The sequence below is a fragment of the Vicugna pacos genome, chromosome 9 (assembly GCF_048564905.1).
Source record: "Vicugna pacos chromosome 9, VicPac4, whole genome shotgun sequence".
NCBI lineage: Eukaryota > Metazoa > Chordata > Mammalia > Artiodactyla > Camelidae > Vicugna > Vicugna pacos.
In genome coordinates, this window is record NC_132995.1 from 48,568,053 (window position 1) to 48,591,744 (window position 23,692).

The 23,692-nt window shown below is 44.1% G+C and overlaps 1 protein-coding gene across 6 annotated transcripts in view; it reads left to right on the forward strand.

Annotated features, from left to right (window-relative positions):
* The window catches only part of WWOX (WW domain containing oxidoreductase), an 897,467-nt gene that overhangs the window by 123,560 nt on the left and 750,215 nt on the right, over window positions 1-23,692 (forward strand). The window contains exon 6 of one of the 6 annotated variants that reach the window (XM_072967783.1): window positions 10,856-10,984. The exons of the other annotated variants lie outside the window; for them this stretch is intronic. Within the exon in view, the coding sequence (XP_072823884.1) occupies window positions 10,856-10,879 (24 nt within the window). The 3' untranslated portion in view covers window positions 10,880-10,984. Of the gene's footprint in view, window positions 1-10,855; window positions 10,985-23,692 lie in introns of those variants that run through there. 6 annotated transcript variants of the gene reach the window in all.

The following is a 23,692-nucleotide window of genomic DNA, read 5'->3' on the forward strand; positions in this document are numbered from 1 at the left end:
TCCTCATATTATCTTGACCTTAAAGTTTACAGGGTAAAGGAAACGTTTATGGAACAGTTAAGACCAGTTAGAACATAACGACTTGCCTCATTATCACAGTCTACAAATCTCCCCTTTACAGAGTTCACTTCCCTGTCTGCTTTCAACTTGCATTTGGCCTGCAAATACTGTTCCTGGTGTTCACATATGGAAAAACAGGGAACTTCTCATTCCTTACCTAAGACATGCCAAAAATAAGAATCTGTAAGAACTCATAAAGTAATTTAGCACCACATTAATAAAAGAAGCACAATTTTGAATTATTTATGTAAGTGTGTGAGTGAGTTGGTAATAGGAATTTTTTTTAAGCTGTCTATTCAGATGTTTAATCTTTTTAATAAATAAACAGCTCCTACAAATCAACAATCTCTGAAAACAATTAACAGGACAATTGGCAAAATTCTGAAGTGTCATTCATGTGACCAGTAAATACTTGGAAAATATTCAGGCTTATAAGCAAGGAGGAATAAGTTTAGAATTAAAACTGTATTCAGATTTTATACTTGTAAGATGAAGAAATGTTAAACTTTTAATACAGTGTTGGAGCAGTGCAGAAGGGGGCATTCTCAAACTCTGTGGGAAAGAAGTACTAGTCAGTATTTCAGTTCTGAGATTTAATCTGGAGATCGCTATCAAAAGTTTAAAAGAAATTTTTTTTTCCACTTAGGATTTTGTACATAGGAAGTATCTTAAAGGAATGTTGAAATATACACCCACAGATCGATGAACAGTAGTGTGCACATCTGTATTTATTTGATGAAAAAACTTGAAGGACGTAAAGTATTTACTAATTGGGCTAATTATGGTGATCTAAAACATAAAAAAGTATGCAATTTATAAAATTATGAACTAAGACACATAAGAAATTTAAAATTTCCAATTATTACTGTGTACTTTCAAGCTGTTTCTCTTTAAAACAGCTGATCTATTAAACTTTAAAGGAAAACTAAAGTAATAATGAAAGATTATCAACATTTTTATTGATTCACGAAATATTTGTCTTTATCAAACAAATATAAAACTCTAAAATCACATATACTTGAAGCTTGTTTTTTAATGTGATTAAATCATATCAGATATTTTTGTAAAATAAAATAATTTGAAGTTCTAGTACGGAATGTTCATCTGGTGGCCAATGAACAGAGTGGGTATCATGCTTTATACATGCTACTGTTAGTCCTGCAAATACACCAATTTAACATTAACGGATGCTTTAATGTTATCTGCCACGTGCACCTGATGTGAATACCTGCCAATCCATAAGTACCGCTCAAATCACAAATTGCAACACAAGAAAAGGGATACTTTGTACTTCTGGGGCACAATACTTTATTATACAGGAATCTATCAGATTCAGGCTATCTAAGAGAAAGGATTTGACAAGTTAATTAATTTGTCTTTTCTGTTATCTAAAAGCTTACAAGACTCAAATCCTCCTGGTTGGGAGCAGCGCACCATTACCCATCAGGGTGTTCTGATGCAGTGTCTTATTCTCAGAGATGTGGAATGAGAGCTGTGGAGCAGCGGGGCCTGAAACGGGAGTCAGGCACGGGAGTGGATGTTTAGAGCTGCCTGTCACACTGTGCCGCTGTTCAGCAGACCGCACGTGATGGAGGCGCCGTGTGTTGAACAGTAAATTTATTCTGTTATTTGATACGTGGTGGGGATGGGGTCTAGGACAGGGGCCCATCCTCTCTAGGTCTGAGAGTAATGGTGTGTTCACTCAGACAATGCAGGGCTCGGGTGTTTCTAGGTACTGTTCCTGACCTCGGATGATGCAACAATGAGTGAAACCAAGACCCCTCCCCCCGAGCTTGTATTCTGCGGGATGAGTGGGAAAACTGGAAAGTGAGTTGGGGTCTGCTTGAGGAAGACTTTAAATGTCTATTTTAGGAATTGGAACTTTTTTGGGTGGGTGGTTAGTGAATCGCTTTGCCTTTTGGGGTTTTTACTCTATTTTAAATAGGGACCTGGCCATTTGGAGAAGCAGGATTTTAAAGGATTTATTTAATAGTGTTCTGTGAAGTCATTATTAAATTGACTATGAGGATAAAATATTAATAAAATGCTTTCAAAGCTTACAATTCAGCCTTCTCAGTTTTAGACCACTTTGGGATGGGCACTTCTTTTTTAATAGTGCTGGACCCACCCTTGTCCTCCTAGGATTAGCACCTTAGTAAGTTGTGACAAAAGAAGAGGTTAGCCTTCACACAGAGGTTTTTGTTAGTAGCTTACTTTATTAACTATGGGCTCTCCAGTTTTGTTTTGTTTTCTATTTATGTACTTAGAAAAGGACCTACTGACTTTGCCTGTTTGTTTCAAAGATAATTAAAGTGTTTGCAAAATGTACCAGTGTTCCTAATTTGAGATTCTTAAGCCCTTACATTTCGTGGAGACAGTTGACCTTTCTTTAGCTTCTAGAAAGGACTGGGTCATGGTAAGGAACATACAAACAAATGAGTATTTAGCTTCGTGACTCAGTGCATAACCTTAAAGATTGTAAATTGAGCATTTTGGGTGAGTTGACAAGTATAAGAAATTGGGAAAATTTAATTTTACTGGCACCCTAATTAAAATTGGGAGGTTTCTTAGGAGCATTTTGTATCCTGCTGTGGTGTATTTACCACCGCTTTATTTCTTTTAGATTAAAACTATTTTGAAAGGAAAGTAATGAAGACTTACCATTTATAGTGTCTGCTGTCCATTGTAATTCACATTCATTGTAGGATTATAGGGCATATATCATGTGCAGTTCATATAAATTATCCTCTTAAATGACTACTTAGACTTTTATGTCTGTGTTGACTTGATGCTACAGTCATGAAAAGAGATTTGCTATCATCTTCTGTGTTGTGGAATAGAAATTCCCAGTTCCTTTCTGGGAATTACTGGTGAAGAGTGACTTCTCTCCATCTAAACCATGTTGTATTTCTGTGATGATTGAAATGATGACAATATGTGCGTTTTCTTTAAATATCTCTTAGAAGTCCACTTGGCAGACAGTGCCTTCTAAAATCAGCTGGCGGTGTTATTAGTACCGAATCAGTGAGCATCAGGGAGCAGGAACTGTCTGTCAATTGTTTGAGCACATGCTGTAAGTATATCCCATGTCCTATTGACTAAACTGTGGCCTCCTGCACGTTCCATCTTGTCAATAGCTCAGCCTTGGCCGATGACCTTGAATTCATTCTAGGGGAACATCTTCCATTTTCTGCAGGTCTGTGTAATGTGCAGCTCAGAGAAAACTGTGGCTCACTAAGGCAGAACCTCTCATTTTTAAGGATGAGTATCCGCCCTGGGCTCTAATATCTTGCCTACAGTACCTACCAGAGTTCTTCACCTTCATGAAGAGAAGAAAAGGATCGGCTGGGGCCTCCCCTTTGGATTGGAAACCAGCTGCAGTTAATCGTAAATATTTGTAGCTGCTATAAATAATATACAGTGATTTCTGGTCAATCGTTCTAGCCTCTCTTAATGAACGAATGAACACTGGACGAATGCCTTATTGTACCTGATAATGTAGCTTCTCTTACTGGTACTGTCTGGGGTTCCTTGTCTAGTTGATTCTGTTGAACCAAGGGCCCACACATTCCTTCTTCCACACTGTCATTGCTGGAATTGGTGGTGTCTTTATTGTCATTTATGGGTGATCCCCAGCCTCTGCTTACCCAGTTACATCCCCATCACATAAAGCTGGACTCCTGCTTTATGTACATGCTCAGTGAGTCCAGAGTTCCCCAGGTTCTATGCACAGACTTACCTGACCAGCAGTGGTCCATGCTGGGGCAGTGGGAGGGACATTTAAACTGTCTAGAAGAGTCCGGTTCTGTTTGGGGTTGCACCTGAAAACTGGCTCTCCACCAGGCAGAACCTTTGTGTTTCGTGGGCTGTGCTGATAGCCTGCCTCTGTACCCAGGGCAGCACCAGTGGCTGTGGAGAGCCCCGCCCTTAAGGATTATGCAGAGAATGGCTTCTCTGTTCTAGGAGTCTTTGTTCCTGGGTTTACACCCTTGATAAACTCAAATTGCGCTCTTTTCAGACTCTTGTGTCTGTGCATGTTGTCACACTTGCCCAAGTACTTCAGTGTTTGTCCTGATCTGTGCAGCTGGATTTGTAGCTTCCCTTTTTCAGGTCTAGCTGGTGTTAAATTTCTATCTCCACTTACTGCCCTGTTCATCAAGTCTCCCAAGAGACTCGGTGTCCAGTAACTGATGGCGGAGGTGGGAGAGAGACTGCTTTGTATTTAAAAGATGTTGTCATAACTGTATGAGGGAAGAAGAATAAAAAAGGTTGCTCAGATTCCATTCCCCTTATGCAATGACTTTTCCCCTTCGTTTTGCCTTTTATTTGCATCAAACTGCCTATGCATTTTTACATACAAAATTGCACTTACAGGGTCTTCTAATTCTAGAAAACTACATGCTGGTGTAGAAGGGAGACTGTGGAAGCCCCACTTCTCAGGCCTCAGTTTGAGGCTGCAGCTGTGAGACCAGTTTCTAAGACATTTTGTGTGCTGTCTGTTGTATGTTCTGTGTTACAACGATATAATGCGGGGTCCTGTCAAATCACGGTTGTAACTCACGTTTGTCTCCACCAATTCTGATAATTTGCATTCAGAATTTGTCTGTGTAAGTTATATTTGAGATCAATAATGCAAATTGGAAGTCCCAGTAGAGCCCAAGGCCTCATCGTATCTGATTAGGCCTTTAAGAAATCAAGAAATAGGGAATATATATCTTACCTGCCCACCTTCCCCCATAAATTATAAACAGACCTAGTTGTTTATAAGTGAACTTGGAAGTGCTTTTTCCTGCCTCTGGGCATCTGTCTTCAGTCAACACATATATTTGGAGCATGTTATGTACAGAGTATTGTGCTAGGCCCTTTTGGAAGATTCAGGGCCATAGAAGACCACTTTTGCTTTCAAGGGGTCTGCAGTCAGTTTGAGAAGATCTCCTTGTTTATTTATTTATTCTGTAAGTTGTATTCAGGGCCAACTGTATGGCAGCCTCTGGGCTCTGTACTGAGGACTCAAAGATGATAATGGGGACAGATTCAGCCATTCAGTTGGATGCGTTCAGATACCACCCACATCCCCAGGATGTTCACTGTCATATCAAATAAGGCATAAATCCCCCTTAACAAGAGGGTATCATGCCATGAAAGCATTAAGAGAGGTCCAGACAAAGGGGAAGTGACCAGAAGTCAGGAGGAGGTGATATTTAGATGTATGGTCCCAGAAATGGTCTGTGATTAACAGCTCCAGGGACTGCTGAGTCTTGTGCCTTCAATGACAAGCTGTCTATGAATGTTGTTTGTAGGTGCCGTGTCCTGATAGTCATACATGTGGGAGTGGATGCAATTTTTATAGGAGCCTGTTTGTGTCATTCTCTGAGGGCCTTTGAATAACTATCAAATAACCACCACAAAGTCCAGTATGTGGCCTGGTTGACCCCAAGGGATTTTCTTTCTTCGGGCTTTGGCCTCTCTCCATCCCTCAGCTGTGTTTTCTTGATGTTGGCCCTCCTTGGCCGCCATTTTACACGTGGTAGCAAGTCATCAGGGCTTCTGTCTTGTCCTCTCAGTGACCTTAGACAAGAATGATTCTCCCCTCCCAATATCTCCAATCAGTGCCGAGGCCTTCTCTCCGACTGGACCAGCTCTGAATCAGTGGCGGTGATCATCTCTGATTGGTCCAGCCTGGGTCACGTGCTCACCTCTTGATTTAGCAGGTGGTGTCTCCCTCTCTAGAAGAGCGCGGGGCAGCGGGGGTTGCCCATGGGGGAGCTGTTGTCAGAAGAAGTGGGTGTGGATACAGGACAAGTGAAAACAGCAGGTGTCCGTCACAGCTCTGCCGGAATTAAACGCCTCCTGATGAATCCTCCTTGTCTTCAGCAAGTTTCTTACTTATGGTGCGGTGTTCATGGTCTTGCAGAGATTGTGCGATGGGCCTTTAAACAAGAAAAAGGAAGGACCACTGGTCCCTTTTATTCCGCTCGAGTGTAGATCATAATTTTCAGTTTTATAATTACTGACGAGAATGCTTGAGCTGGGATTCCCTTGAGGTTCATCTGCTGCTTGTCTGGAGTAGGTAGAAACGATATCAGCATCTGCCGCCCACCCCCTCCAGTCAGGCCAGCTCCCAGGCTCTAGCGGGCTCTCACCTGGGATGGACTCAGCAGCCTGCTCTCCGGGCCTGGTGGAGTGGACTCAGCCTTGCTGTATTTCATCCTTCAGAAATCCAGCCTGCCGGCCATCTCACGGCTTTTCCCTTAATGCTGCAGAGAAGTTCATGTTTGGCTGTGATACCTTTTGGCTGTAGAGCGGTGAAATAGGCATTTTTCTCCGGACGGCTTGTTTCTGGCCATCTGCCCTAAGTGTCGCTGTGAATGCTGTAACAGAGGTCACCCCTTGGGTCTCCATCATTCCAAAGTGACATTTGGCATTAATTTGCTCGTCACCACAGAGGGCCCCAGGGACCCACTTGGGAGAAGGTGAGTTACAGCCCACAAGGCAACTTTTCTCCTGGTGATCAGCCCGAAAGTCTGTTTCGGGCCACCATGTCAGGGCATTGAGAGATGAGTTAAGGACTTTTATTCTTAGGCATGCGGGGACATTATGCCTTCCTGAGCCATACTCAAGAGATAACAGCCTTTTCTGTTTTATTTTTTCTCTCCCCGCATTCTCCCCGTCTTCAATATGGGAGGAGGAACTCCTGTGCATCTGTGGGGATTGAGATGAACTGGGGCTTCAGTTCACAGGCAGGGTTCCTCTTAATCAGGAACACAGAGCATGTTCGTGGTGCTGCCTCTGTTAAAGCACATGGCTCCTCCTTGTCCCCTCTGTCATTAAGTGCTTCTCTTATTCATACATCCAGGATCTCGAGGGGCATAACTGTGGATGAGTCCCCCTAGACCATGTGTGTTCTTTGCCGCCCTCAGCCATCTTTGTGTCCTTCCTGCCTGAGGTCCTCTTGCTGCATGGTGGGTGGGTGGCACGGAGGACTTGATTGGCAGCACGCAGCAGCCCAGTCTCTTGACTCATTCTTGGGTGGGTCAGGCCTGTGCATGGTGCAGAGCTGGGTGGCTTTCCCACTTGGAAACCTCAGCACAAGAATGTTGGCTCCACAAGGGCAAAAAGTTTTGTCTGTTTCATTTTTTTTCCTCAACTGCACCTCCAGCTGGGAGAATAGTTCCTGGTCCGGAACAGAGACTCAGTGATTTGTGGAGTGAATGGACACCTAAGCAGATTGTCTGTGGAGGATAGACAGCTTAATGCTAGTCTCATTCCGCTTCATTCTCAAAACAAAATGACATGGTCAGTGTTATTATCCCCATTTTACAGATGTGGAAACAGGTGTAGAGCTGTTAAGGAACTTGCCTGAGGTTACGAGCTCAACCCCAGGGCTGCCCCATTTTTCTATGTCTGGGGGAAGGTCAAAGAAGAGTACAGGCGGGGAGACCACAGGTTTGGGTTTGGACCACCACGATAAAGCAAATATCACAATAAAGTGAGTCATACAGATTTTTTTTGGTTTCCCATCGTGTACGAAGGTTATGTTCACTCTCGGTTGTAGAGAATTCAGTGTGCCACGGCATTACGTCTATATCAAAATTAAACATCAAGAAACAGCATCAATTTGAAAATGATGCTGTTAGGAAAACGGCTCGCAAAGACTTACAGGGTTGCCACAGACCTTCAATTTGTAAAACACAGCGTCTGCAGAGCACAGTAAAGCAAAGTGCAATAAAACGAGGTCTACCTGTAATGTTCTGTGACACGTGAGAAGTGTATGAAAATCAGATTCCTGTGTCTGTCAGTGAAGTTGTGCTGGAGCAGAGCCTTCCACACCTTTGTGTATTCACTGTCATGGCCGTTTTTGCACCATGCTGGAGGAGCTAAGTCATTGGGACAGAGATGGTGCAGCCCATAAAATAGTTCCTGTTTGACCCTTTACGGAAAGTGTGGTGGCCCCCCCTGAAGGCTCCCAAGTCCTTTGCTCTTTCCCTTTCCTGCTGCTTTTCTGTAAGGCAGGACAGTGTGACTGTCACCGGAAGGCTCTGTTGGAGCTGGAGTCCAGTCTTGGCTCTGCACTGACTGGGAGAGACTTAGGTGAGCTTGGGTCTTTCCTCATCAGTCACATGGAAGTAACGGAGTACCCACTGCTTCGGGTAGTGTGAGCATTAACTGAGTTAATGGAGCTGGACTCGTTACTCTGAGCATCACCTGGTGCATAGTATGCACTCGACAAATACAAGTTCTTACTTTCATTCATCTCTCTGTGTTTCTCTCTCTCTCTCTCCCTCTGTCTCTCACTCACAACTTTGTATCTTGTGTTTGTCTAAGAAAGAAGAGAAAATACACTTAAGTTGTTCTTTCTGCCTCATTTACGTGTGGAATGTTTAATGTAGCCACGCGGAAATTAATTGCTTGCTTTGTTGCTATATAATTAAGAGCTTAATTAAAAATAAATAACTCTAACTTTTCACTTCATTTTCTCCATTTGCACAATTTGGATATTTTATTTTGGAGCCCATTAAAATTTGAAAGTGAGTGTTAAGTGTCAGGAACTTCCTTGAGTATTGCTAAACAAGGAAGATGGGCATGCCTCAGCTCCGTCCTGCCGGGGCCAGCATTCGCAGGGCCTTGAGTGTGCTGAGACTGGAGGCTTGTGCACCAATCCTGAGAGATGAGCAGCAGACCGGCTGATGATGCTCTTTTTGAGAAACCAGCCCTGGGAGGTCCTCATTTTACTCACCTTGGCTGCTTCAGATCCACGTGTAGTGAGGAAAAGTATCTGCTTTGGGATTTTCATCTGTCAGTTGCACTTTTCCCAATGTAGGGTCAAAGCTGGGAATACCACACAATAACTCCCTTTAAAAAGTGACTTTATGTACAGATGGCCAGCAGGCACATGAAAAGATGCTCAACATTGCTAATTATAAGAGAAATGCAAATCAAAAGTACAATGAGGTACCACCTCATACCAGTCAGAATGGCCATCATTCAAAATTCCACAAACAATAAATGCTGGAAAGAGTGGAGAAAAGGGAACCCTCCTACACTGTTAGTGGGAATGTAAATTGATATAGCACTATGGAAAACAGTATGGAGATTCCTTAATTAAAAATAGAGTTACCATATGATTCAGCAATCCCACTCCTGGGCATATAACCAGAGGAAACTCTAATTCAGAAAGGTGCATGCACCCCAGTATTCATAGCAGCACTGTTAAAATACCCAAGGCATGGGAGCAACAAACCTGCAATCTGTAAATTTGAATCACTGGATAAGGAAGCTTTGGAATATATATACAATGGAGTGCTACTCGGCCATAAAAAAGAATGAAATAATGCCACTTGCAGCAACATGGATGGACCTAGAAATTATCCTACTAAGTGAAGTATGTCTGACAGAGAAAGACAAATACCATATGATATGAATGATATGTGGACTCTAAAATATACAAATAAACTTATGTACAAAACAGAAACGGACTCACAAACATAGAAACTTACAGTTAACAAAGGGGAAAGCGGCTGGAGGGATAAGTTAGGAATATGGGGTTAGCACATACACATTGCTATATATAAAACAGATAAACAGCAAGGTCCTACTGTGTAGCACAGGGAACTATATTCAGTATCTTGTAGTAAGCCACAATGGGAAAGAATATGTCAAACTGAATCAATTTGCTTTATAGCAGAAACTAACACAACATTGTAAATTAACTATACTTCAATAAAAAAAATACAAAAATAAAAAAGTGACTTTATGAAATGAGGCAAAGGAAATAATGGTGTTCCTTTAAGAAAAAAGCTGCCTTTTCCCTGCATTGGTGAATGGTACAAACTTGAGAAAGTATAAATGTGAATTTGTATGCAATGTGTTCTGGTGTTGTCAGCCTGGGGCACTCTTTTGGCCAAGCTTGGTTTCTTGTGCCCAGTGGTAGGCACACCGAGGTCTTGATGCAGATGGGGAACGTGGTGACATTGATCGAGGCTGTCACAGGCTCCTTCTACCTGTACTCACTGTGGTTCTTGCAGCCGTTTTACACTTGTGAGACATCAGGAACATGGCCAAAGGCACATGGGAGCAAGCAAGGGGAGCCCGCATTGCCCTTGAGTCTAGCTGAGTCCCAGGCTCCACACTCTTAGCCTACCATTTCCTAGGGCTGGTTTATTGGTTGGGTGGATGGAAAAGTGGATGGAGAGAAAAATCAGTCTTTGACAAACCTCCCCAAATGGACCATCTTGGACTAAATTAAAAGAAAAAGCAACTTGCTCCATTTATGATTTTGTGCAATCAGTATAAGCCTTCATGTTAATTGGTATTAGATTATTTTTCATTTGCAAAAGAGATGCGTGCTTATTTGAACAATAACCACCCCCCTCCCCACCTTTACTCCTTACTCCTCCCTTTAATTTTCTTCCCTGCCCCCAGGTGAAGCTGGGGAATAGTTTGTATATTATATATCTCTCTTCACAGTAATGCATGTAACATACATGCATACAGTTTTGTTTGCTTTTTCTACAGGAAGTGGGTGCTTGCTTCAGCATCCCTAGATTGAATTTGATGTCTCCCCTCCAGACCAGTAAATACAGCTTTCACCTATTCTTTTTAATAGCTGTGTAGTATTACATGCTCTAGAGTGGCAGGTTGCAGCCTGCATGCAGGATATGTGTCCAAAGGGAATGACAACCTTTGTGCATAAATTCTTGATTTTGAGTAATAATAATTTTTTTTCATAATAAAAATCTCAGACATGACTTTATGCTGCAAGACACACTGTTGGTGGAATTTTTTTATGTTGCAGGTTGGCCTGATTATCCTTGATTAATGTACTGTGAAACCTGGTAGAACAGAGACGAGGAGAGGGACGCTAAAGGAAAGCTGGATCACACATTACTTTCCAGCCCCCAAAACAGCCACCATGCACACAGCAGGCGCTGCGATCTGACTCCGCCGCTGCTTAACACAGTGAGTTATGAGACAGGGAGAAAGCTAGACTTTAGCCCCTGATTTAACAAACTGGTGACTGGGAGATCAGCACTCCGGCGTTGCCATCCTCATCAACGGTGATATCTTTATCCAAAATTTATTAGCTGGCTTCAAACCTGTTTGCCAGCTCACTAATGGAAGCCCTTTGAATCAATTCTTGCCTATAATTTAAACAGCATTTCAGTGTATCAACGTACATTGTTGAAGCAGAAAGGAGTTGCAGTTCCTAGCCAGTAGAATTAATTATTTATTATCCTTTTCATAAATACTTTCCTAGGCCAACAAAACCGAAAAATGCTTAGGCTGTTTAAAAGGGGAGAAAAAAACCCCCACTAGGCACACACAGTTTTCCAATGGCTAATTTGAAAAATGTCACCATATTAGTTTTCATTTACGTCTGTCAAGAAACATTTATATCTACATGTAAGGAATTTTTTTCCCTTTCGCCAGATATTTTTTGTGGAGTGTGCATTTAATTCACGTTTACAAATTGGTTTCTGTTTTTAACTAAAGGCACTTTTCCAGCAGGGATGATGTGTGTGATGTTACGGATTTTTTTTTTTTGTAGTTCTGTGGATTTTTAAGAACAGTTTTTATTGAATTATAGTCAGTTTACAATGTTGTGTTAATTTCTGGTGTATAGCATAGTGATTCAGTTATACATGGATATATATTCCTTCTCATAGTCTTTTTTATTAAAGACTATTATAGAGTATTGAATATAGTTCTCTGTGCTATACAGTAGGACCTTGCTGTTTAGTTTATATCTAGTAGTTAGTATCTGCAAATCCCGATTTCCCAGTTTATCCCTCCACCCCGCTTCCCCCTGGTAACCACAAGTTTGATTTCTATGTCTGTGAGTCTGTTTCTGTTTTGTAAATAAGTTAATTTGTCTCATTTTTTTAAGATTCCACATGTAAGTGATATCATATGGTATTTTTTCCCTCTTTCTAGCTTACTTCACTTAGTATGTCACAGATCTAACTTTTCATCTCAGTGGCGTTCAGTTTTAAGCCTTGAAATTTTATTTATGAACAAAAACAACAATTTTTTTTATGGACACTAAAAAAAATTATCTACTTGACTAGTTCATAGAAAGAATCTTTGGATTAAGGTAATGTCAGCTTTGGCATTTCTTCTGTCACTGTTGAGAGACAGGGATGGAGTGACGGGTTTTCCTGGTTTTGCACGTCTGGGGAACAGCTTTCGTTTCGGACTGTCTCTTTAAGGAGCTCTGTAGCAGAGAACTTTGGAAGGGAGAGACCATGTCTCCCCCAGGAGCGGAGGGGCAGAGTTGTTTACTGGCTAGTGTAATAACATCTTCCGCCAGGACTAAGTTGAGGCAGATTTGTTGGATGAAAGATTTGGATTCCTAGGCTCAGTGGTCCTCAGCTGTGCCTCTGACCCAGTCTGGGCACCACATCCACCTGGGCTGTTCGGCCTCACCCTCGTGGGACTGGCGCTGGGGGTGATTGGAACTGACACAGAAATGCGCTTCATGCTGTTTGCAGCGCTGTGCGTGATGAAGTGTTTTGTATCTGAGCCTGGAGTCATACGTCGTCTTGTCGGTTCCACGAAACTTGGCAGTGAACTCCTTAGCTTACATGTAGGGTCGAGTCTTGGGCCCTTCACAGTCTGAAAGTCACCTAACCCGTAACTGAGATAATAAAGAGCTTGGCATGAGCACATATGGCCTGTGGGCTAAATCCACCCCCTGGCCTTTTTTTGTTTGTTTGTTTGTTTTTTAAATGACCCATAAAAAGCAAGCAAAGGAAAAACCCCAAAGAAGACGATGTGACAGAGACTGTACATGGCCCCAAAGACTAAGTATTTAGTGTCTGGCCCTTTACGGATAGAGGAAGTTATGGTACAGTGTCTGGCACACAGCAGGCGGCATCAGTAACAGCAGTCCCCGAGGGACCACTAATCATACGCGCTTCACGCACGTTCGTGCCGGTCACCCTCCCGGCTGCCCTGGGAGGTGAGTGCTCTCACTTCTCCCTAGAGGTGAGTGCTGGAGGACCCTTATTCCTATCAAGTGGAAGAGGAGACACAGAGAGACGGGCTGAGTTACCCAAGGCCACACAGCTGCTGAATGGGCAGGCGGGATTAGAACGCAGGCTCCAGACTCGGAAGCCCGCATCTGAGCCCTCTGCCGCCTTACTGTGAGGCTCCCAACGTCGAGATTTTACTGTGTGCTTGTTAGGTGCCCTTTCTGCCCTTTGGGCCTCAGAGGGGGGCTCTCCCTTTTGCAGGTGGAAGAAGCAGAGACGTACACGGGTCTGAAGCCTTACCCAAAGTTGTGTCACCCCAAGCGTAGGCCCTGGGATTCAAATCCAAGCCCGTCTGGCCCCAAAACCCACACTCTTTTCATAGCTTATTCTGTGTTGAATATAGCCCTACCTTGGCCCATTTTCAAAGTGACTAGCTACAGTACTTTATAGCTTTCTTAAATTAATTCTTCATGTGAGTTGTAAATCACTGCCTTTGAATTGCTGGGCCTGTGTATTTTGGGGGCATTTGCCTGGTCTTTGGGTATTTTGGCTCCTTTGAGGATGATGTATCTGCTGCAGTGGGGCATAAAAACCGACCAAGGAAGAATCTCACAGTTCTGTGTACCCCTCAATCCATCATGAAAGGGCAGGAAGGAGACTGGGTGGAACACCCCTTCCTCGAGAAACACAGATTCACTTTCAACCTCCTTGTTTTTGTTCAGGTAAAACAGTTGCTCCAAAAGGTCTCATCATCTTGCAGTTCTGTCACTCTGTAGTCGTTTCCACTTTTTAAAATTTGGGGTAGTCTGGTGTCAGATGAAGATTGTTAGATTTATTTTTTAGAGCTCTAGACGTATGTCAATATGATGGCTAATTACTTTAAATCCTGTTTTCAGGCAACTGAGGATGGGTCTGTGGATGCTGTTCTGTCATTTTGAGTCACTTTTTAATTTTTTTAAAATTACTTTTGGTGGTTTCAAACATCATCTCATCCACAGATGGTCTTCTTGTCCACTTGCCTTTCAAATCTGGTTTTGTCCTGGGAATTTTGCTTAGGTGGAAGGACTGACTGCATGTATCTTGTCAGGGGAAATCACAAACCCATGTAAACTCACTCTTGCTTCCAGCATCTCGTCATTGAAACACGAGCCGCGGTATGCTTAACTCTCACATCATTAGATGCTGCTAGCATGCCCGTATTTCTCACCTGCTTGGGTTGTTTCATCGTTTGAATAGTATTGGCAGTCTCAAGGCCTTGGGAACCACTCATGAGATTTTTATTGCTCTGAGTTCTCCAAAATCTAGATTTAGGCAGGGAGTCTCTAGAGTGAGCATTTTGTGATCTGAATCAGGTAGAGTGAGGTTCTCATCCGGGCTGTGCACAGCTTTCCAGGCAGGAGACTCTGGGTCAGTCGGCCAACCTCTTGGAGCCATAGATCTCTCATCTGTAAAAGGAGGGTATTCCCATTTATCTATTTCTGCGTAACAGATTACCGCCAAACTTTGAAGCTTAAGGGAGCAGCTGTTTCATTTCGTCTTGTGATTTTTGTGAGTTCGGAGTTCAGGCAGAGCCCAGCTGGGAGATTCTTCTGCTCCTTGTGGTGTCAACTGTGGTCACCAAGTGGTCCTCTGCTGGTGGACCAGTCAGCCTGGCACTCAGCTGGTCCGAGATGGTCCCTTTCCCGGGGTGACCATTGCCCAGAAAAGTTACACATGGCCTTCCCAGCCTGGCAGTTTTGGAGTGGGCTGGGTTCTTAGGTCGTAGCCCAGGGCTCCCAGAGAAGGTGTTCCAAAAGACAGGAAGTAGGAGGCGCCAGTTTCTTAGGGCCTGGGTCTGGAAACAAGCACATCACTTCTGTAGTCGAAGCAGTTCCAAAGCCCACTCTGATCAAGGGGAGCAGACATGTGCCACTTTTTGATGGTAAAAGTGTCAAAGCTTTGATGGCTGTCTTTAATCTGCCCAGTGGGTAATGATAGAATCGACCTCATCACCTACACAATGAGTACAGACTTTATAAAGATTAAATGAAATGGTCCTGTCAAGCAACAGTCGGGTCCAAACTTCCTAGCCTATAACTCTTCCCTGAATTGGCCCCAGCTTACTTTTCCAATATTAGGTGGACCTCCTTTGTTTCCCCACAGTGATCGACGTGTGGGGGTGGTATGGAATTCAGAGTAAACCACTTTGTTCATTGTCCAACTCTGCTCAGAAGTATGTTTCACATAAGCCTGACCTTCACTGTGCCAGGCAGAGAACAGCGTGTAATCGGAGAGCTCATTCATTCAATAAACATTTATTACATCCAAGCCATGGGGAGCCATAGGAGGAATTTAGAGCAGAGTTGTGAAATGATCAGACTCTCCTTTCAGGAGACCATTCTGGCAGCTGCATGAGAAACGAGGGCAGGGAGACCTGCTGGGAGAAGGTTTCAGTCGCCCAGGCAAGAAATGATGCGTTTCTCAAGAATTGCCTTTGCAGTGAGTACAGGGAGGAGATAGTTTTGAGAGATGGTAAGGATGTGAAACTACCAAGATTTGGCCGACAGCTGTTGGGGAATGATAGACGTGGTCCGTGGAGGGCTCACCTGGCTTGGACATGGTGGGACCATCCATGAAGATGAGGTCTGGGAGGAGAAGTGATGGGATGGGAAAGTGAAGTGTCCCTTTGAACCTTGTTGAATTCAAGGCTCCCATGAGTCATCCCCATGGAAGCGATCCATTGACATCTGGGTTTAGATCTGGACCTCAGGGCTGTGGACGGGACAGAGCTTGACCAGGTGTGATTATACTGGCAGATTAGGACTGGAGAACCCAGCAGCTGACTGAGGTGATCTGCTTGCCTGGAAAATTGCCTAATTGTTTTCAAACCATCAACAAATTCATTCCCAAAACCCCAATGATATTTCAGCTAAACTGGAATCACACCCTGCTCTCTCTCAGCACCTCATGCTTCTGTTCATTCCTGCTATTTCTTCTGTGTGGAGCACAGTCTCCATTTCTACTCACCACCCTCTGGCGCCTTTGTGTCTAACTCCTATGCATACTTTAAAACCCATTCCATTTCAAGATTGCATCTGCTGAGAGTTATCACCACCGCTTCCAACTTCCCGAACACTTTTTCTATCTTTGATAGGTTTATCACTTTAAAAAGTGTATTGTAGTATTTTCTGAACTCCTCTTGATTCCCCTATTGGTTTTGTAGACTCTGTGGAGGTTGGACTTCACATTGGCTTCCAATCTTCTCTTTACATTTAATAATTCATACAAGAATACTGGGCCAGAGCTCAGGAAACCCTGGGCTGAGTGTAGTCCATATCTACCTTGAACCATCCCATCTCTGCATCAGTCTGCATCAGGATTTTGGCAAGAGTGCACCTCACTCTGTTCAGGTGGACCCAGCTGATATTTGGGGCTGCTGGTCAGAGCAGAGCAGGGAGTCCATGTGCCTTGGAGACAAGGGGTGATGGCAGTCTAGCTGAGACCTCTGTTTTGGCTTCCAGCTTTGTGTCCTTCCTGGCATGTCAGCTGTGCTTTTTCAGACTCTGGGTTTTCACTGCTGAGCCACCTCTCCGCTCGATTACCTCCCTCATTCTTGTTTGACCTGCTCATTGCTGTCCCTTCCTGGGCCTGGGCTTCTAGGATCCCGTAGCTGCTCTGCCCTGGACCTGGCCTCAGTTTGGGTGTCTCCTTTCAGAAAGTCAAACAAACAAAAAAATTCCTCTCTCTTAGTGACTAGTGGGTTCCCACCGAGTCCTTACTGGCCGATTCAAGGTCAGATTCTTCACAGTGGTCAGAGAGCTTTCCCCCTCTTTTGGCCAGTCCTCTATTTCACACTTGGCTCTCTTTCCTTGCTGACATTACCTGGCTGGCGCACACCTGTCACACTCAGCCTCTGGCTTTGTGGGTGCTTGGTTGGCTCTTTGGCCAAATTGGGAAGGAGGGGTGTCACAGAGGCTGCCCTGCATCTCAGAGGGTGAGTGATTCAGGTGGGCAGAGCGGAGGGGACGGCATCACAGGTGAAGGAGTAGCCCAGGTGAAAGAGTTAAAATCAAAACAGCGTGGCGTGCTCCCGGCCAGATTGGGGTTAACCGCGCACGTTGCTCCCTCTTCTTGGAAGTGAAGGGTGGAAGAGCAAGGCTTGGAGGGACCCGCAGGGTCTTTAGTGGGTCTGGGAGGCTGTCGAAGCATTATCAGTTCACCCAACCCGTGAGTGGTAAGGAGTAGCCGCAAGTTGGAAGAGCAGGGGGCCTGGAGCTCGAGGATCTTCGTTGTGTGGCTCTGCCTCCCGTGAGCGCTTAGACTTTGGGGAGTTTAGGTATCTGACCCAGCCTCGGTTTCCCCATTTGTCAGCTGGGGCAGTAGTGGGAGAGAATTGGAGCACCGGCACAGTGCCCAGCGAGGGGCACATGCCCAGCCAGCGATGCTGAGTGAGACCCACCAGAGCGGACGAGACCCGCGCGATTTCATCTTGACAGCGGCCCAGCCATTCTCACTTTTCTCCCAACTGCTGTGAGCAACTGCCCATCCTACCAGAAGTAGGTTGGTTACGAACTCCAAATAATTAAACAAACAAACTTGGGATCACAGGTGGAATATTGGAAGTGGAGTTCGTGTGGCCGTGACCTCTCCGTGCGTGGATCCCTCCTTTCTGGCGAGGAGCAGCCTTCAGCAGATGAGAAATAAAATCCATTCCCTGCCAGCTCCCGCCTGGAAGTGTGGCTAGGGGCGGGGGCGAGGATATTTACTATCTGAAAGTTAGGGAGGCTTTTATGAACTGGGTCATCTCTCCTCGGTCCCCATTTTTCCTCGCGTCTCTGCACTCTCATTAATTTTTCACAGGCTGGTGATGGATAGTTTTTATTTATTCACGTCTGAGGTTCTGTTGTGTGAAAAGGACTCATTTTATAACATTACATATTCATGGCTTGGGATAGATGGGATAAGGAACTTATTATTAATGTGTCACTGCGGGAAACTTACTCGAGTTCATTTGCGAACCTTGTTAAATTTGGTGTGGTCAGCAGACGCGGGGAAGTTTCGGATACCTTCTCTTAACGGAGGGCAAAGAGTTTGCTGATGCTTTTCCTTGATTCTGTGAAACAAGTTTAAATCTTCTTTAAATCTTTTGAAACAGTCATTTGAAGGAAGACAAGAAAAAGGGCAGGGGAAGACAGCAGAGATTAAGTCTTCTTGTTAAATAGCCTAGTTTCCCAAGTGTCCTGTGAATTTCCCACCAGGTTTATATGAGGAACGGACTCTGCTGAAAGATGACGTAAAGGCCTTTGCTCCCTTCCTCACTAGCATTTCTAGCATCCTCCCCTTGGGGCAAGTTGGAATTTTCTCCACCTCTGTGTTCATCCTCCTGACCTCTGGATTCTGTGGAGTTCTCCATTTGGATCTCCGACAGACATCACAGAATTCCTGCCCAGGGTGGATAGAGGGAATATTAACATACCATCTTGTAAATCAAAGCTGGGAGAGAGGGCACAGTGGGGAACCTGGCCCAATCTGCTTCAGTGCGAGCCTCGGGAGGATGAAGCATATGTTGTACTCAGTTTTCTGCAAAGACAGGCGCTGATCTCTGGGAGGGACAGTACGTAGATTTTGCAAGGTTTGGGGGCTATTTTGTGTTTGCCAGTTTGGCTTAACTGTGACATGGCTGGCGGCCCCTGCTGTTTAACAAGCCCTTCCACGTGAGAGGAAGCGCAGAATAAAGGCAGAAAAAGGATCAGTTTTGAAATTCTAAACATCCAGCGTCGGACTTAAAGAGTGCCCAGAATATGAAGAATTGTGGGGTACCCCTCGGCCACCTATCCTGGACATTTTCAAGCCTAAAATTTGTTTATGACAACTTGCCCTCTAAAAGGGTTCAAAAAAAAATGTGAACTCCTTCTGATAACCAAAGCAATTAGCTTTAGAATTTGATGCTGGGGTGTCAGCAAAGTGAGTGGGGGACAAAGGAATGAAATATGCCTTAAAAGGCATCCTCCAACGACGTTTCCATAATGCAAAACATTTGTTTCTCGCCAGGATCCCATTGGCGGTTGGCTGGTATTATATTGCCATTTATATTGGAAAGGCAGGCAGCGCGAAAACTGTAGTCTATTAAGAGTTTTTGAGTGTGTGCATGTGTATACAGTGAAATAATATCTAGTGTAATATGAAGTGACAGTCAAAATTACAGCTTTTCTCTCGCCGCAAGGGTACTTCTTTGCCAAGTATAGTAATATTGTTGTAGCAGTGTTCAAGGCTGTCAGCAATTCTGGCTTACTCTGCAGAGAGTCATAATAGTGTGTGGAAGGAAGGAGCTTCCTGTCAGGGGAAATACTATAATTTTGATATATATTTGTTGGTGCCAAACTGCAATTAAATAGGAGGTGTTGGAAGAAGGTTTTATTTAACCAGCTTGAATTTGTTAATTAATTAGCAAAAACGTGTATTTGGAACGTGTCGAGAAACGGTTCCATGTTGTTCCTGTCACTTGATTTCACACAACTGGGTTTTTGTGTGTGTGTGTGTGTGTGTGTCTCTTAAAGAAAACAAAATACTGCCCCCTCCTTCACCAAAATAGTGTAGAATAAAGTGTTTTCCAGCACCAAAGGAAGGGAAAAATAAAACACCTTGAGTGATCTTATCTATTAGATCTTTGGGGTCTTGTCTTGGTCTGTTAACGCTTGGTTTTCTACCTTGGTGACCTGACAGACGTGGAGTATTTGGCACAACGTCTGTTACAGACAGACCTCGTTTTATTGGGTTCCTCTGTACTGTGCTTCGGAGATACTGCATATTTTTGCAAATTGAAAGTTTGTGGTGACCCTGCATCAAACGAGTCTGTTAGTTTTTCCATTTTTCCAACAATGTTTCCTCATTTTGTGTCTCTGGGTCATATTTTGGTAATTCTCACAGTGTTTCAAACTTTTTCATTATTATTATCTTTGTTAAGGTGATCTGTGATCAGCGGTTTTTGATGTTACTGTTGCAAAAAGATTACACCCACTGAAGGCTCAGATGATGGTTAGCATTTTTTAGCAACAGAGTATTTTTTTAAATGAAGATATATACTTTTTTTTTAAGACATAATGCTATTTATTGCACACTTAATAGACCACAGTGTATTGTAAGCATGATTTTTGTATCCACTGGGGAAACAAAATTGTGTAACTCGCTGTGTTGTAATCCTTGGTTTATTGTGGTGATCTGGAACCAGACCCGCAATATCTCCAACTTATACCTGTAGATGATTTAACTTGTACCTCGATTGGTTTGTGGTTATGTTGCAGGACCTTTCAGGTGACTAAAAGGAAAAAAAAAACTGTCTTGCATTGTGTATGTGTGTGTGTATTAAATTGCTGGCACACCAGTCCACCTCTACAGTATTATGTGAGAGATGCTAGTTCCCCCGGGATAGTAACAGGTTTCTTGGCTACAGCTCCTTCCATTCTCAAGAAAGAATGAGGTGTCACTGGAGTTCACTGTAAACTACTATTCAGATGAAAAACACTTTCTCTTTTGAATAAGTAGAAAAACCACAGAAGACTGAAATAGCAACAATATATTAAAACCTCTAAGGCAGTTATGTGTGAAGGAATAAAGAACAGAAAGATTGTGCTGTTTTAACAAGATGGATTTAAGAGGCTTGAAAAAGCAGTGTGTGTGTATAGGGGGACCCTTCCCTTTCATACTGAGCATTTTGCAAATTAAGTGAGTTTCATTCTCCTATAAAATATGAATCCAATAATGTTTTATATGATCATAAAATGTGTCTACTTTTGTCTCCGTCTTTTATGAAAAAAAGAAACATTCCCAAAGTATATTACAAAAAATAATTAATAAGCAACCTTTTGTAGTTATTTTCAGAGGTTAATTGTTACCCTAAAAAATCAATTTCCATTTCTTTGGTTGGAGAGACTCATTTCTGACTGGGTGTTTCCAAAAAAGAGAGCAAGTTAAAATGCTCAAGGAGAGGCTTCCTTCTCTAAAGAGAATGCTGTTGCTGCTTGCTGTGATTTATCCAGCACTGTCTTGCCCATTTATACCCCATGCCAGGAGAATGTATGGAAAATGTAATAGAGCTGTTAGAATCCGGTGTAATAGATGGGTTATACTAAGAAACGGAAGTTGTCTTCCGGTTGTTAAAATGAAAGTGAGTTACTCTGTGTCTTCACAAAACAAAACAAAACAAAACAAAACAATTTGCCCTCTTTTTTTTTTTTTTTTTTTGGCTAAGTTTTCCGACTAGCCTCAAGTCTCAGGGGAGCAGGGGAGGGAGGCAGCGTGAATCTGCTTTCGTGATGATTGCTCCCTCTGTCCCTAGACAGGGCTGAGTGCAGAGGGAAAAGGGGAGAGAAATCTAAACCTGGAACTATCTCCTAATGGAAAACAGGAAGCTCAGAATGAAGGGACTGAATCCATTTCCCCTCTTTGTGATCTTCTGTGAAAGTCATCACAGTCACACTCGATTCTCACCAGGCACCTGAGCTTCCTGAGCCGAGACTCCCACTGTAGCCGCCCCCCACCCCCAACCCACAGGCTCCCGTCATGGGGACAGCACTTCAGCAGTGGTGGGATTTCCTCTCCAATTAAATATGTTCTTCAGGTACATTAAAAAAAAAAAAAAACACAAAGTTTCCATCCCACCCTTAGTCTACTTGATCTTTCAGTGCTTGGCTTAGAACCTCCTATCAGTTGGAATGATTGATATTAGACATTTTGCATGTTTGAACTCTTGGTTCAGCACTTTGCAAACATGCAGCAAAGAATGTAGTAAATTCTAGGGATCAGGCAAGAGAAACAACCCACCTGGACCTCCCGTCTTTAGGATCTCAACAAATGGGGCGGGCAGAGTATACAGGTTTGTGGGAAGAGCTGAGAGGAGATTGTGCCGTTAATTATTCAGGGTGTCCCCTTGTGCAGGGAAAAGTCCAAATTGAAAGCACCTTAAGCAGAAACGGTCATTGTTGGCTCATGCAGTGCGGAGTTTTGTGCAGGGGTCAGCAAATGTCCTCTGCCGCAGGACAGATAATGGATACTTTTTGCTCTGTGGGCCCTGCGGTCTCTGTCGTAACTATTCCCCTCCTTCCCACACTTAGCCTAGGGAACCCAGTGGGTGTGCCTGTGCGCCAGGAGAACTGGGTTTTTGGATGCCAGAATCTGAATTTCATTTAATTCATCATGTGTCACAAAATAGTCTTCTTTCCTTCTTCAACCACTTAAGAAAGCTAAAGCATTTTTAGGCCCTGTGCTGTGAGGATGGTAGAGGTCCAGCTTTGGCCCAGTGGTCAGGATTTGCCAGCCCCTGGTTTAGGGTCTGGCGCATGCCAGCAGGGTCCCATCTTTATCTAAGCTCTTGCTTTCGGATTAGCTTTCATTTGCTATGTTCTTTGAAGAGAATGTTCTCTCTGAGTGGGGATCATGATGGCCACTGACAGACGAGCACCATCCTAGGTTGATAATCTGGGCACCGAGAAGCCAGCTCCCGCACTGACCCCGACATAGAAGCCACAGGCAGAACTTGACTGGCCTGGCTCTAGGCAGGCCCTGCCCCTGAGAGTGGTGGCCCAGAGAGTGGGCTTCTCTAGTGCAGGCTGGAATCAGGCACCCTGACTCCCTACCTGGAGTCAAGGAGGCCCAGTTGCCTAATGGAAAAATGAGCTCCACTGTGGCGATAGAAGGGACATGGGGACATCCTGGACAGAGCTATAGCTTCAACAGCCCACTGTGATCCTTTTACAGTCTTGCATTGTGATTTGACTGTTAGATGTTTCTGGAAACATAAGGAAGAAATCCTTTCTAGCTATAGCTACAAAAAGGAGTGTATAGGATGGTCTTTTCTGAGTGCCCAGCACAGAGTGGATCTCCTTAGAAACTACTGCAGGCGGAGCGTTCCTCTTCCTGTCTCTCGGACGCCGGGCCTTAGCTTCTGTTCCCTGGAAGCCCAGCCCATGTCGGGCTGCGTGTTCAAGGGATCTGGGGGGTCGTGCTTTCAGGAGAGGGGAGTGAGGCGAGCGGCACAGGACAGGGAAGATGTTGCATGAGGATGTGACCAGTTTCAGCCTGATCCCCTGGGAGCGGGGAGTGTGAACAGTACCTCAGAGTGGGTCCTGCTTGAGGCAGGGGCCTGCCTGTCTGGCTGGCAGTCCAGTGATTAGCCTGCGTCTGCCAGGGGAGGAGGTGGGAGTGGTGGGGTGTAGCCTTCCAAGCGAGACAGAAAGGGAATATCAGCCTGTGAGTTATCAGCCAACACTCAATGCGCCGGGTATACCTGCCCAGTAAAGGATCTGGGATGAGGAGGCATCACTACAACGTGCCAGTCTGCACCAGAGCCACCTCCCCAAAAGCACTCCGTCCATAGAAGGAAGAAGTTTGCAGGCATCAAAATCCTCTGCAGGCAGGGCCTGCACCAGGGTGTTCATTGACACCCCAAGTATAGGTTTGTCACCTGACTAGAAACCACCCTCCGCCTTTGGCCTCATATCTGCCTTTCCACTTTGTGACCTCTTTGCTTCGACAGAGTGATCTTGCAATAACTTTTGTTTAGTGAAACTCAAGGCTTTCCAGGATGCTGTGCTCATGTCTTCCTTTTTTAATTGAGTAAATATATTATACACAGCTGGATACGTTGTTTCCTTGCTGGCCGTGTGGCTCCAATTTGAAAATGG